At 40.0% G+C, this 12,754-nt stretch overlaps 1 protein-coding gene across 1 annotated transcript in view; it reads left to right on the top strand.

Moving 5' to 3' along the window:
- LOC134337561 (ADAMTS-like protein 5) overlaps positions 1-12,754 on the top strand; it is a 155,761-nt gene that overhangs the window by 124,130 nt on the left and 18,877 nt on the right. Inside the window, exons 9-10 of the mRNA XM_063032689.1 lie at positions 6,875-7,038; positions 11,559-11,772. Coding sequence (XP_062888759.1) covers positions 6,875-7,038; positions 11,559-11,772 — 378 coding nt within the window. The remainder of the gene's footprint in view (positions 1-6,874; positions 7,039-11,558; positions 11,773-12,754) is intronic.

Here is a 12,754-nt window from a genome sequence, read left to right as displayed (position 1 = left end):
CCATCCCCTTTCCCCCCTCCTATTCATGTAGTTATAGCAACATCTCTTTGCTGTTGCAATCTAACCTGCATCCACCACTTCAGCTGGCAGTTCATTGCACACTCCATCCTCCGAGTGAAGAAGTTCCTCCTTAGGTTCCTCTTAAATATTTCACCTTTCACCCTTTATCTCTGACCTCTAGTTCTTGTCTAACCCAACCTCAGTAGGAAAAGCCTGCTTGCATTTACCCTCCAACCCGATGGCACAAACATCGATATTCCTCGAACTTCTGGAAATGACCCCCCCCCCACCATTTCCCATTCCCGTTTTCTTCTCTCACCTTATCTCCTTATCTGCCAATTACTTCTCTCTGGTGCTTCTCCCGCTTTTCCTTCTTCCATGGCTTTCTGTCCTCTCCTATCAGATTTCCCCTTCTCCAGCCCTGAATCCCTTTTGCCAATCAATTTCCCAGCTTCCCATAGATGCTACCTGGCCTGCTGAGTTCCTCCAGCATTTCGTGTATGTGTTGCTTGCATTCACCCTATCTGTGCCCCTCATAATTTTATATATCTCTAACAAATTTCCTCTCATTCTCCTACACTCCAGGGAGTATGCCCTCTTACTTTAAACACTCCCACCAAAGAAAATAAAATTCTTCCTTTTAATAATTTTTGAATAACTTTTATCACATCTTGACCTCCTCCAGTTTCTTCTAATAAACGACAAACTCCAGTCAAGTCAACATCCTGGTGAATCTCCTCTACACCCCTACAGTAACACCCTTGCTATCGTGTGGTGTCCATATTAAATTTTTTTTTAAGATTGATCAGTGATTCAGAGCATTGTGGAGATCATGTGATCATCCATTAAAAATATTATTTGCAGCCAAGAGTAATGTGACATCTTGAAGTTTGTTTCAGCAGCGATGTTACATCTGCAACAGGAAATGAACTTTACTTCCTCAGGGACAAAGTACTTGGCGTCCCTACACTAAATATTAGCAACATTAATATAAACAAACTTGGGAATGAAGCAGCCCTGTCAGTTGAGTTTATGACCTTTAGGTTAGAGAGCAACGCAGAGCCATCAGACCACCAGCTACAGATCAGGAAGCACTAATTAGTGGTTTTGAGATAGATATGATTATTAAGTCAAACTTCTAGCTGCCGGAATAAAGGAGCTGCCGTGTGTATATTACAGAGCTGACTGACATAAATTACTAAGCAGTGTGGATTCCCGAGAAGAGCTCAGTTGCTTGAATGTTCATCAGGTTCTTCTTTAACAAGAAATCAGGATTAGAAAACTCTGCTGTTTAGAGTTGGGAGAAGCTAAACTCTTCCTGGAGCTTGCACCTGTCCATACCAGTCACTGATTTATTGGAGCCTGGAAACTCAGACTTGTCCCTCAATCACACTTTATTTTACTCGTGCACGAGGGGAACGGCATGGCCCCTGTCACCCACACTGCACAAAGAAATACCATTTTATACAGAAACTGATTAGTTGTATACAAATATTAATCGAACAGAAACTTTGTGCACTTCTGAATCCCTTCATGTGCACATTTAAGCACCAGTCATAATACATATTGAAGATGTCATTAACCAATTAAATCTATGTATTAAAAGCCAAATAATACTTGAAAATTAATAAAATAACTGTAAGTGTTGCCCCAGAATTCTTTGTTTGCCTCTTTATCATGTCTTGGTATGCTTAGTGACCTTGGTTCCCAGGCTTGAATTGATGACCCTTAGGTTAGAGAGTAATGCAGAGCCATCAGACCCATAAACTACAGTACAGGAAGCAATATTAGTGGTTTTGAGATAGATATGATTAGTAAGTCAAACTTGCAGTGTAATACATATGATTATACATATTTTAGGCATTATTAACCAATTAAATTTACTTATTAAAGGCCAATGATACTCGAGAATTAATATAATAACTGTCCGACAGTAAGGGTTGCTCTAGATTCTTTCATTTGCATCTTTATTTGGTCTTGGTATGCTTGGTGACCTTGGTTCCCAGGCTAGAACAGAAGGGCAGTACAAGAGTTATGTTTCCAAGGGCCATGCTCTGCCTGGGTGGTTGCAGACTGTCTCTGTCAGCTTACCATCTTGACTGTCACCTTAATGAACTTCAACACACTGAAAGGGTGTACTGTCTATCTGTGCTCTGTTCTGTTAGCACACCATTTTAACCCTTGCCTCGCTGCAATTTCCACTGCCTCTCCCTGGAACTCATTCCCCCAGAACTTTCATTTAAAACAGTTACTTCTTAGCTGGCTGAGTGTCAGTTCTTGTTTGTACATATTCTTAATATAGTGTAGTTATAAAAGAGGCAAGACACCGGCTATACTTTATTAGGAGTTTGAAGAGATTTGGCATGTCAACAAATACACTCAAAAACTTCTATAGTTGTACTATGGAGAGCATTCTGACAGGCTGCATCACTGTCTGGTATGGAGGGGCTACTGCACAGGACCGAAAGAAGCTGCAGAAGGTTGTAAATCTAATCAGCTCCATCTTGGGTACTAGCTTAGAAAGTACCCAGGACATCTTCAGGGAGCGGTGTCTCAGAAAGGCAGTGTCCATTATTAAGGACCTCCAGCATCCAGGGAATGCCCTTTTCTCACTGTTACCATCAGGTAGGAGGTACAGAAGCCTGAAGGCACACACTCAGTGATTCAGGAACAGCTTCTTCCCCTCTGCCATCCAATTGCTAAATGGACATTGAATCTTTGGACACTACCCCCTTTTTTTTAATATACAGTATTTCTGTTTTTACACATTTAATAAAATCTATTCAATGTACGTAATTGATTTACTTGTTTATTGATTATTATTATTATTATTATTTTCTCTGCTGCTGCTAAGCTAAGAAATTTCATGTCACATGCCAGTGATAACAAACATGATTCTGATTATGATTACTACATGATGTTGTTGATAGAACATAGAGTAGTACAGCACAGAAACAGGATTTTTGACCGACAGTGTTTTGCTGAAATAATTAAGCTAGTGAAGCCTAATTAAACTAAAACTTATTTATGGTCCATAAATGCCCATTCACTGCATACTCATGTGCCTATCTCAGAACCTCTTAAGTACCTCTGTGATATCTACCTCCACTACCATCCCTAGCAGCGTGTTCCAAGCACACCCCACTCTCTACATTATAAAAAAAACTTGCCACACACATTTCCTTTGAACTTAACCTCGCTTGTTTTAATTAGGTGTTTCGGCCTTGCGATGCAGATACCAGTTGCGTACTCTGTCTGTGCCTCTCATAATTTTATAAGCTACTTCAGAGAAAACAACCCTACTTTGTCCAAACCCTCCTTATAGCACATGCCATCTAACCCTGAGAGCATGCTGGTAAGCTTCTACATCCTCTCCAAAACCTTCCTATACTTCTTATAATGGAGTGGCAGGAACGGAATACAATAGTCCGCCTAACCCAGGGTTTTATAAAGCTGCAGCATAGGTTCCTGATTCTTGAACTCCGTGCAAAACACACAAAATGCTGGAGGAACTCAGCAGGTCAGGTAGCATCTATGGAAATGAATAATCAGTCAATGTTTCCGGCCGAGACACTTCTTCAGTCCTGATGGGGCGCAAAATTCCCCAGGAATCTCAATGGTGGAATCACAAAGTTTGCATTCAGGAGGCTATTCAACCTAGCACAAGTGTGCTGGCTAAGTTAGAGCTGCCAGACATAATCCTTCAGTTCCGAAATTCTGAAGATCATGGCTCTTCAAATACGCACCAGATTTAGATGTGTTAAGGGTTTTTCCCTTGAGCATGTACTCAGGCAATGATCCCTACCACCCTTTGGGTGAAAAAGGATTATCTAGGAATTATTTTAAGTCTTTGTGCCTTAGATTTTGATCCCTCTGCTGAGCGAGATAAATCTTTCTGACTTACCACTGACTCTTACATATTTATATGACACAACTAAATCTGCCATCAACCTCTTCTGTTCCAAAGAAAACAACCCTATTTTATCTAATCTTTCCTTTTGGATAATTACAGAAATAAGTAGCATTTTAAAGGTCTACTTCCCAAGAGAATTAGATAACACGGAATTTCAAAGTTTTAATCTTTAGCTATTTTCAGAACAATTATGACAGGTGAAAATTGGTAAATGTGCTCGGTGTTTCTGCAAAAAGGGCTCTGGTCCAGGTGTGGGTCAATGGGACTAGGCAGAATAACAGTAAGGCATGGACTAGATGGGCTGAAGGGCCTGCTTCTATGCTTGTGGTGCTCTAAGATTCTATGCATGCAGGCCAGTTTAATGATGAGACCAAAGCGCAGGATCACCAATACAGAACACACGAAATAGTGGAGGAACTCAGCGGGCCAGGGAGCGTCTATGGAAAAGAGTAAACAGTCGACGTTTTGGGCCAAGTCCCTTCATCAGGACCCTGGATCAATGGAAAGTTCTGCAGCCCATATCACAAGGTTGATAGCTGGCAAATAAGTGATAAACTAGCCTGGCATATTAATATTTTTGCTATGTTGTGTGTTTAGAGGAAGTGAACAGGGACAATTCCATATTGTTTTAATGTCTTCATGAAAAATAATCTAAAATTGTTTTAAATTTTGGAGACTTAGATCTAGTCATAAATCATGATTTGGTGATAGAGAGCTTCCAAGCATCTGATGCACACGCAAGTCAAGCAAGGGAGGAAGTGGCAGGCACGTAGTCATTGTTTTGATATAACGTCTAACTGGCTGCAGTTTCTTAGGGTACAAGCTCTGAAGTAGAGTTTGAAGGATTTCCAGGTCCTAGCACAATATGACCTGTGTCATCAATATTGCCCAGAATTTACTTTCAACAGCAAAGTAATGGTGCTCGCTGGCTTCCTCAAAGATAGCTACCCAGAGTGATCCTTGTGGTGAGGTCTTTCTCTGTTCTGACACCTGCTGATCTGAGTTGTCATTTCAAAGCAATCTCTGGAACTCAGCAGCTGTGAGAGCATGACGCTGGCTGAGCAGCCAAATATTTCTCAAGACAATTTTTAGTTAACATTTTAAGCATGATGGAGAATGCTAAAAAGATTAGCCTATCAACTGAAATGTCATGAACTTCTAAAAAAAAGTCCTTGAAATATTTACGTGAAGTAATTCAAATCCACACACATAAAATTTGTTTTTATTTAAGACCGTAAAACTGAGGAACAGAATTAGGTTATTTGCCCATCGAGTCTGCTCTACCATTCCATCAGAACTGATCCAGCCCTTTCTCCTGACTTCTCCCCGTAACCTTTGATGCCCTATCAAGAACCTATCAACCAAATAAAAATGTTACTTTCCAAAGAGAAAGCATTAATAAAAATGTGCTTTTTGCAAGAAATTTGTGAGATTTTCAGGGGTTTTATATTTTGGGATTTGTGGGATTACTTCACAAATACTTAAAGAAGAAATTCAAATCAAATACTTTTCCTGGATTGCATTGGAGAAGGCATGGCCTCTGGAGAAAGACTGAAACACTCACACCATTTTCCAAACACCAAATTGTTCTCAGTTTTACTAAGTAGTGACAGTGAACACTCTTGGTTCACCTCATTACAGCTTCAAAATCCAAGCCAGCATTTCCGTCTGCACAAGATCTGATTGCCCAATGTGGACTGAGGAAACTCTCACAATTCCAGAGCCTGAGAGACTATTTTCCCTTAAGGTTACTTAATGAACTTGACAGGTGTCACAGGTGGTTGTGTTCAATTAATTGTTCTTAATTCCTCAGTAACATATTACCATTAGTGCTTCCCTTGAATTATATTCTGGTTTATGTTTTAGCTTAGTAGACTGAGTAAGTAGAACAATCAAGTAGCAGCAAATGAGAAAAGAATTTGATGAGAGCTTATCACTGGAATTTGGACCTTTAATGGCTATGTTAGAGGTTAAGTGCTTTTTCCATTGTTTAAAATGTATTTAGGAAATACGTATAGGGCTTTCAAATTGAAAATGACGATACCTCATGTTCTCAATATTTATTTCTTTGTTTGTTTATTTATTTATTATTTGTTCATTCATTTCACAGCTCAAGCTGGTAAATCCTGAGATACAGGCATAGCCAAGCACACTCATTTCTCAATTGCTAGGAACTTTCGGACTATTGTATTGGTGTTTAGTATTGTGGCTTTCTGAAGATTTACATAAATATTGCTGTGTAGGCCTAATTGCTTAATACTATTGTGTAGTGCCTTTGAGATGATACTAGTTGTAGATATTACTATTGTGACAACATATACCCTCTTCATGTTCCATAGTCTTCCAATTTCCTCCTTTAATTCAGCATATTTTTGGTGTTTTTCACTTACTCTGTGTGTGTTTTTTTTATTTGTACAGTTGTCTTTGGCACACTGGTTGTCTGCCCTGTTGGAGTGGTCTTTCATTGATTCTATTATGGTTATGGTATTTATTGAGTATGCCCACAAGGAAATGAATCTCAGGGTTGTATACAGTATGTACTTTGATAATAAATTTACTTTGAACTTTGATAAAACGGAAGGAGCAAAGTGAAAATCATTAACAATGTTGATGCAAAAGTCAGATGAAGTAAAATTATTTATTTCAATGCCAAGCAATTATTTACTATAGAATGAAAGAGAATAATGGACCGTTTCCAGCCATTGCATAAATTAAAACCACAAGAGAGTCTTCAGATGCTGAAAACCCAGAGCAACACACATAAGATTCTCAAGGAATTCAGCAGGTCAGACGGCACCTATGGAAAGGAATAAAGAGTCGACGTTTCAGGCTGGGGCCCTTCATCAGGACCGGAATGGCCACATTCCACTTTGGAATACAATAGTTTTGTCATGATGTGATGTTGTACTTTTGAATCATTGATAATGGACAATTACATTCTGATTATATTTTTGTCTACAGTATTACTAAATGGCAAGAATCGTTATGTGATTAATGGGAACTGGGTCATTGACTGGCCCGGGGAATATGAAATTGCTGGTACCAAGATACAATACAAACGTTCAGCTGGCAATCATGAATCCATTGAGGCTGCAGGCCCAACAGCAGAAGATCTCCATTTGATGGTACAAGTCTTCATGTAAAATTTTTACTGATTGTTTGTGTGTACGAGCGACTTGCTAAGGCCCTACTGATACCCATCCAATTCACTGTAGTTCTTCAAGGAAAGAAATTTCCTACCATTACTTTGTCTAGTCTTTACGTGTCCACAAACCCACCAATGTGATAGACTCTTAACTGTATTCTCAGGAAATGGGCAGTTAGGGGTGAATAATGAAAACAGATCTACCTGGTGACATTTACATTTCACAAAATAACAAAAATGCATCATAAATGAAATGAATGTCATGATTGGAGAAATAAAAGACAGCGGATACTGCAAAAATAATACTGCCAGAGGAACTCAGCAGGTCAGGCACCATCTGTAGAGGGAAATGGACAGTTGATCTGAAATGTTATCTGTCCATTTCCTTCTATAGTTGGTATCTGACCCATCAGGTTCCTTCAGCAATTTGCCTTATTTTCAGTAAAGACGTTGATTGTTTGTATATGGAAGTGAGGCAGATCGTTTATATGGTTGCAAGGTGGTTGACTGCATGGTTGTCAAGCCATTTTTAAATCCACTAAGACACCTCCTCAACTTGGCAAAAGTTCTAACATTATCCTTTTACAGCTGTCAGCAATATAATGGAAAAAAAATTCAGCCTGCCATGTTTACTTGGATTCAATATTCTCTGTAAAGTAAAATATTTGGCAATAAACCAATTTCATTCCAATAGGTAAAAGGCAGACAGTTTCTCAGACAAACATCATTTATTAAATCATATTTAGTCAGTCATTTCTCAAAGTTTCTAGCAGTATTCATGCCCTCTGTTCACAATTTGTAACAAAATCACACATACCTATATAAAGAATGTGTATAATGTCTTATAACTAAAAATAAATAGCCTAAGCTTTCACTAGACTTATCTGTGTCTTATCTTTCTGCATCATTGAATTATATGGAACAGAAGGAGACCATTTGGCCCATTTTGTTAGTGTCAGCTCTTTGAAAGAGCTTTTTAATTGACCTTTCTCCTCAATGCTGTAAAACTTTCATTCTTTAGAGAAGGACACTGTAAACTTTTGAAGGTTATTACCAAATCCCCTATTATTATCAATTTATGTTCAGTGCAGTTCATGGTAATTTGCTCTCATAAAAAGTTCTGCTTATTTTCCATATAGTTTGTGTGCCAATTATGTTTGAATATTCTGGCATTTACCTTCTTATCATTGGATCAGTTTCACTATATTTACCTCATAATTATAAGCAACTCTATAATATCTCCCCATGTCCATCACTACTCTGAAGAGAACAATTCCTTGAAGATTTAACAGATCCATTGTAACCTAAATATATTGGTCTGAAAATCATCTGTAACAAAACCATGTATGTACAGCTTATGGTTAAGTTACTTGTAGCTCTTCACCGAAGCTCCTCTCATTTGAATATGATCTTAAGTGATGAACTTTATGGAGTAGATTCTGAGGAAAAGACCAAGCCATTCACATTTTATGTTACAATGATGTTCAAACTATAGGAGAACTGGAGCTTTCTTTTAAACCTTGTTTTTACATTAATCTTCACCTGGTGAAGTCTAGTATCCCTCTGTGTCGGATCAAAGCACACAACAGAGTCACTTTCTCTTTTCTTGCATACCGCTGCAGTGTGAACCATCTCCCAATTTTCTCACTGACTGGGGTGAATCTACACTGCACAATAAAAAGCATACATGTATTCTTACTAATTTCGTAGAGAAGCATAAATAGTTCAAATAATTGAACAGTAAAACTCCATCAATCTGCAAATAGATTCATCTCCCGATGGTTCAGCTTTTGGCTCACAAGATGTTTACTCCAGCACTCTCTTCCCACTTGCCAGTGGCCTGGTTCCCACCTTCCCTTTCCACTCACCAGGACGCCAGGTCCCACGTTTTCTTCAAACTTCTGAAGCCCATCTTCCTGCCCCCTCCTCCCACTGAGTGAGGGAAATATGTTGCACTACGGTCTAACATCTAAAAACTGTGATTTTAAAATGTATTGGAATATTAATAACAAAAACCACCCATTCATGTGGAAAATCTGCTAGTCCAGCACCAGCAAATTCCCAAGGGAAGGATCATTGAACTGTAGTGTTACTACAGTGTGATTTCACTCAATTGCCATTTCCTGTACAGAAGTGCAAGGAGAACAAAATAATTGTTACTCTGGATCCAATGCAGCATGAAAAAAACACAGGAATACAAATAACACAATAATAATAATAATAAACAAATACACAATAAATATAAATACAGAAGGTAGCTCATATATGTAGATTGATTGTGTGTCTATAAAGTGACACCAGGCGACTGAGAGGAAATTATAAGGTAGTGGTGGAATTAGTGAGTGGAGATGTTGATCAGTGTTACTGCTTGGGAAAAGTGACTGATTTTTGAACCTGGTGGTCCTGGCATGGATGCTACATAACCTCCTTCCTAATGGGAGTAGGACGAACAGTCTGTGAGCAAGGTGTGTGGGCTCCTTCATGATGTTAGTGGCCCTTTTCCAGCACCTTTCTGTACACATGTCCTTGATGGCGGGTAGGCTGATGCCAATGATGTGTTGGGCAGTTTTGACAACCTGTTGTGTACCCTTCCTATCTACCACAGTGCAGCTTCCATACCAAGTAGTGATGCAGCCTGATAAGATGCTCTGTTCTACACATCTGTAGAATGACATGAGTATGGATGTACAAAGTCCGGCTCCCTTGCGCCTCCTCAGATAGTGGAGGTGTTGGTGAACTTTCTTGACTGTGTAGGATACATTCTGGGACCATAAGAGGTTGTGTGTGATGTGCACTCCCAGAAGCTTGAAACTGCTTGCAATTTCTACTGTTGAATAGTTGAGAACATATCAGATCATATCCCATGGTTCTTGTAATCCCTGCATTGTGCAAGCATTTCCCTGTTTTCAGGCTAGTTTGCCTACAATACAAAGAGTTTAACTAGAAAATTTCTTATCTGACGCAAACCTCCCTGACTACTTGCAGTCCCACGAAGGGATTGAAGAGCATCCTTTTTAAATTTTCCTACCTAAGATTCAGAATCAGAATCAGAATCCGGTTTAATATCAACGGCATATGTCATGAAATTTGTTGTTCTGTGGCAGCACTACATTGCAACACATGATAATAAAATCTGTGACTTAAAGTAAATACATATATAAAATAGTTAACTAAATAACACGGGAAAAAAGTAGTGAGGTAGAGTTCATGGGTTCAATATCCATTCAGAAATCTGATGGCCGAGGGCAAGAAGCTGTTCCTGAATCACTGAGAGTGTGCTTTCAGGCTCCTCTCCCTCTTTCCTGATGGTAACAATGAGAAGGGGCCACATCCTGGGTGATGGGGTCCTTAATGATGGATGCTACCTTTTTGAGAACTGCTCCTTGAAGATGCCCTGGATGCTGCGGAGCCTAGTGCTCATGATAGAGCTGACTGAGGTTACAGCCTTCTGCAGCTTCTTTCAATCCAGTGCAGTGCCCCACTTCCCCCCACACCAGACAGGGATGGATTTCTACATACTCTATTGCCCACCCTTGAGAGAGAAACTTATTATCTGCAAATCAAATCCAAACAGATCAGACTGAAGATAAACAGGAATAATAAAAATATGTTGGACAAACTGGTATAAGGAAAAAAGAAATATAAAATCATACCATGCAATAGTTATTGCTAGATGTGGTAAAAATCTTGTCTTTAAGTCACGTTTTGGGATTCAAATCACACTCTAAAGACGCATGCACAAATTTTTAATTTGCCATTCTAAGGGGTGTAGTCTTAGAATATATTTTCTTGGAAGATATATTTTCTTGGATAAGATGATTAGCCAACAACCCATCTTGCTGCTCAGGTATTGGTGACGAAAGTATGGAGATTTTTCAGGCCACTTTTATCTCCCAACAACAAAATCAAATCATGTCCCATAATCTTACAGTGGCTCGTGTTCAGTTTGCCTTGAGCAAATTGTCTCCTGTATTCACTATATTGAAATGACTGCGCTTCAGAAAATGCATAGAGCACTTTGAGGCATCTTGTGGTTACTAATAGGTGCTATATGAATGTAAATCTTTTGATTTGCATTACATTTGTACATCTGGAATTTTATGGTACTCTTGAATTATTCATAAATCATTGATTAAGTAACAGGTGAATGAAATGAACTCAGATAAAAATAACTGCATATCTAGTGACATAGATGTTATAATGCCAGTGACCCAGGTTCAATTCCACCGATGTCTATAAGGAGCTTGTATGTTCTCCCCGCGACTGTGTGGGTTTCCTCTGGGTGCTACAGTTTCCTCCCACGTTCCAAAGACGTATGGGTTAGTAGGTTAATTGGTCACATGGGTGTAATAGGGTGGCGTGAGCTTCTTGGGACAGAAGGGCTGATTACCGTGCAGTATCTCTAAAACAAAAATAAGAAATATGCTAATTACACCAATACAATTAGATCAGGTCATCAGTGCTGACCATAGAACATCAAAAGTTCAATTTGTGTTGCAGGTTCTCCTGCGAGAGGCAAACTCGGGAATTGAATACGAGTACTGGCTTCCTAAAGAACGCTACGGGCGTTACCAAGGTGGCCATAGTCCACTGAGACAACCTGAGACTGCTGTAATAGAGGCCAACATTCCTCTGAGTTATCTGCCCTGGGCACAAACCAGCACGACAGTCTCCACAACCACTACCACCACCAGAAAGCCAGCCCTCTACCCAGGTAGGTAGACAGCTTTTACTGTGGATAACACCATTGTTCTGTTGTAACTTTCTCTTTGTAGGACTAATCAATTTCCATTTAGGAATTTGCAGTTATTGTAGAGATTGGACATTGTAAATAAACAATGCTGAAAAAGTAGGGACATCTTTTAACAAATGAGTCTATGAGGTATGACAGAGTTGTTTCTCTTGCAAGGGGAATCGAGAACTAGAAGGCATAGTTTCATGACAACACTTTCAGTACACTAGATGAGCTCAGCATGTCGGGCAGCATCAGTTAGAAATGATGAGTCGATGTTTCGGGCCTGAACCCTTCGTCAGGACTGAAGAATGAAAGATGGGGAAGGATTTGAAGAATGCTTGTAGCTTCAGTTGAAAGACCAGTAATTTGAAAGACAAAGGGGTCGGGGAGGGGAAGCATTGACGTCATAGCCTTGAAAACAATGGGTAGTAGAAGAAGGAGGCGGAACCATGAGGGAGCTGGGGGACGGTATAGAGTGAAATAGGGATAGAGGAAGGGAGGGGGAGGGAATTACCGGAAGTTGGAGAATTCTATGTTCATACCAAGGGGCTGGAGACTACCTAGACGGTATATGAAGTGTTGCTCCTCCAACCTGAGTTTAGCCTCATCATGGCAGTAGAGGAGGCCATGTATGGACATATCTGAATGGGAATGGGAAGCAGAGCTGAAGTGGGTGGCTACCGGGAGATCCTGTCTGTTGTGGCGGACGGAGTGGAGGTGCTCAACGAAGCGGTCCCCCAATCTGCATTGGGTTTCACCAATGTAGAGGAGGCCGCACCGGGAGCACCGGATGCAATAGATGACCCCAACAGACTCACAAGTGAAGTGTTGTCTCACCTGGAAGGACTGTTTGGGGCCCTGAATGGTTGCAAGAAATGAGGTGTAGGGACAGGTGTAGCACTTACGCTTACAGGGACAAGTGCCGGGTGGGAGATCAGTGGGGCTGGACGTGCGGATAACG

This window comes from Mobula hypostoma, chromosome 24 (genome assembly GCF_963921235.1).
Source record: "Mobula hypostoma chromosome 24, sMobHyp1.1, whole genome shotgun sequence".
Lineage (NCBI taxonomy): Eukaryota > Metazoa > Chordata > Chondrichthyes > Myliobatiformes > Myliobatidae > Mobula > Mobula hypostoma.
Note: the sequence above shows the minus strand (reverse complement) of the source record. Positions and strands in the feature narration are given on the sequence as shown.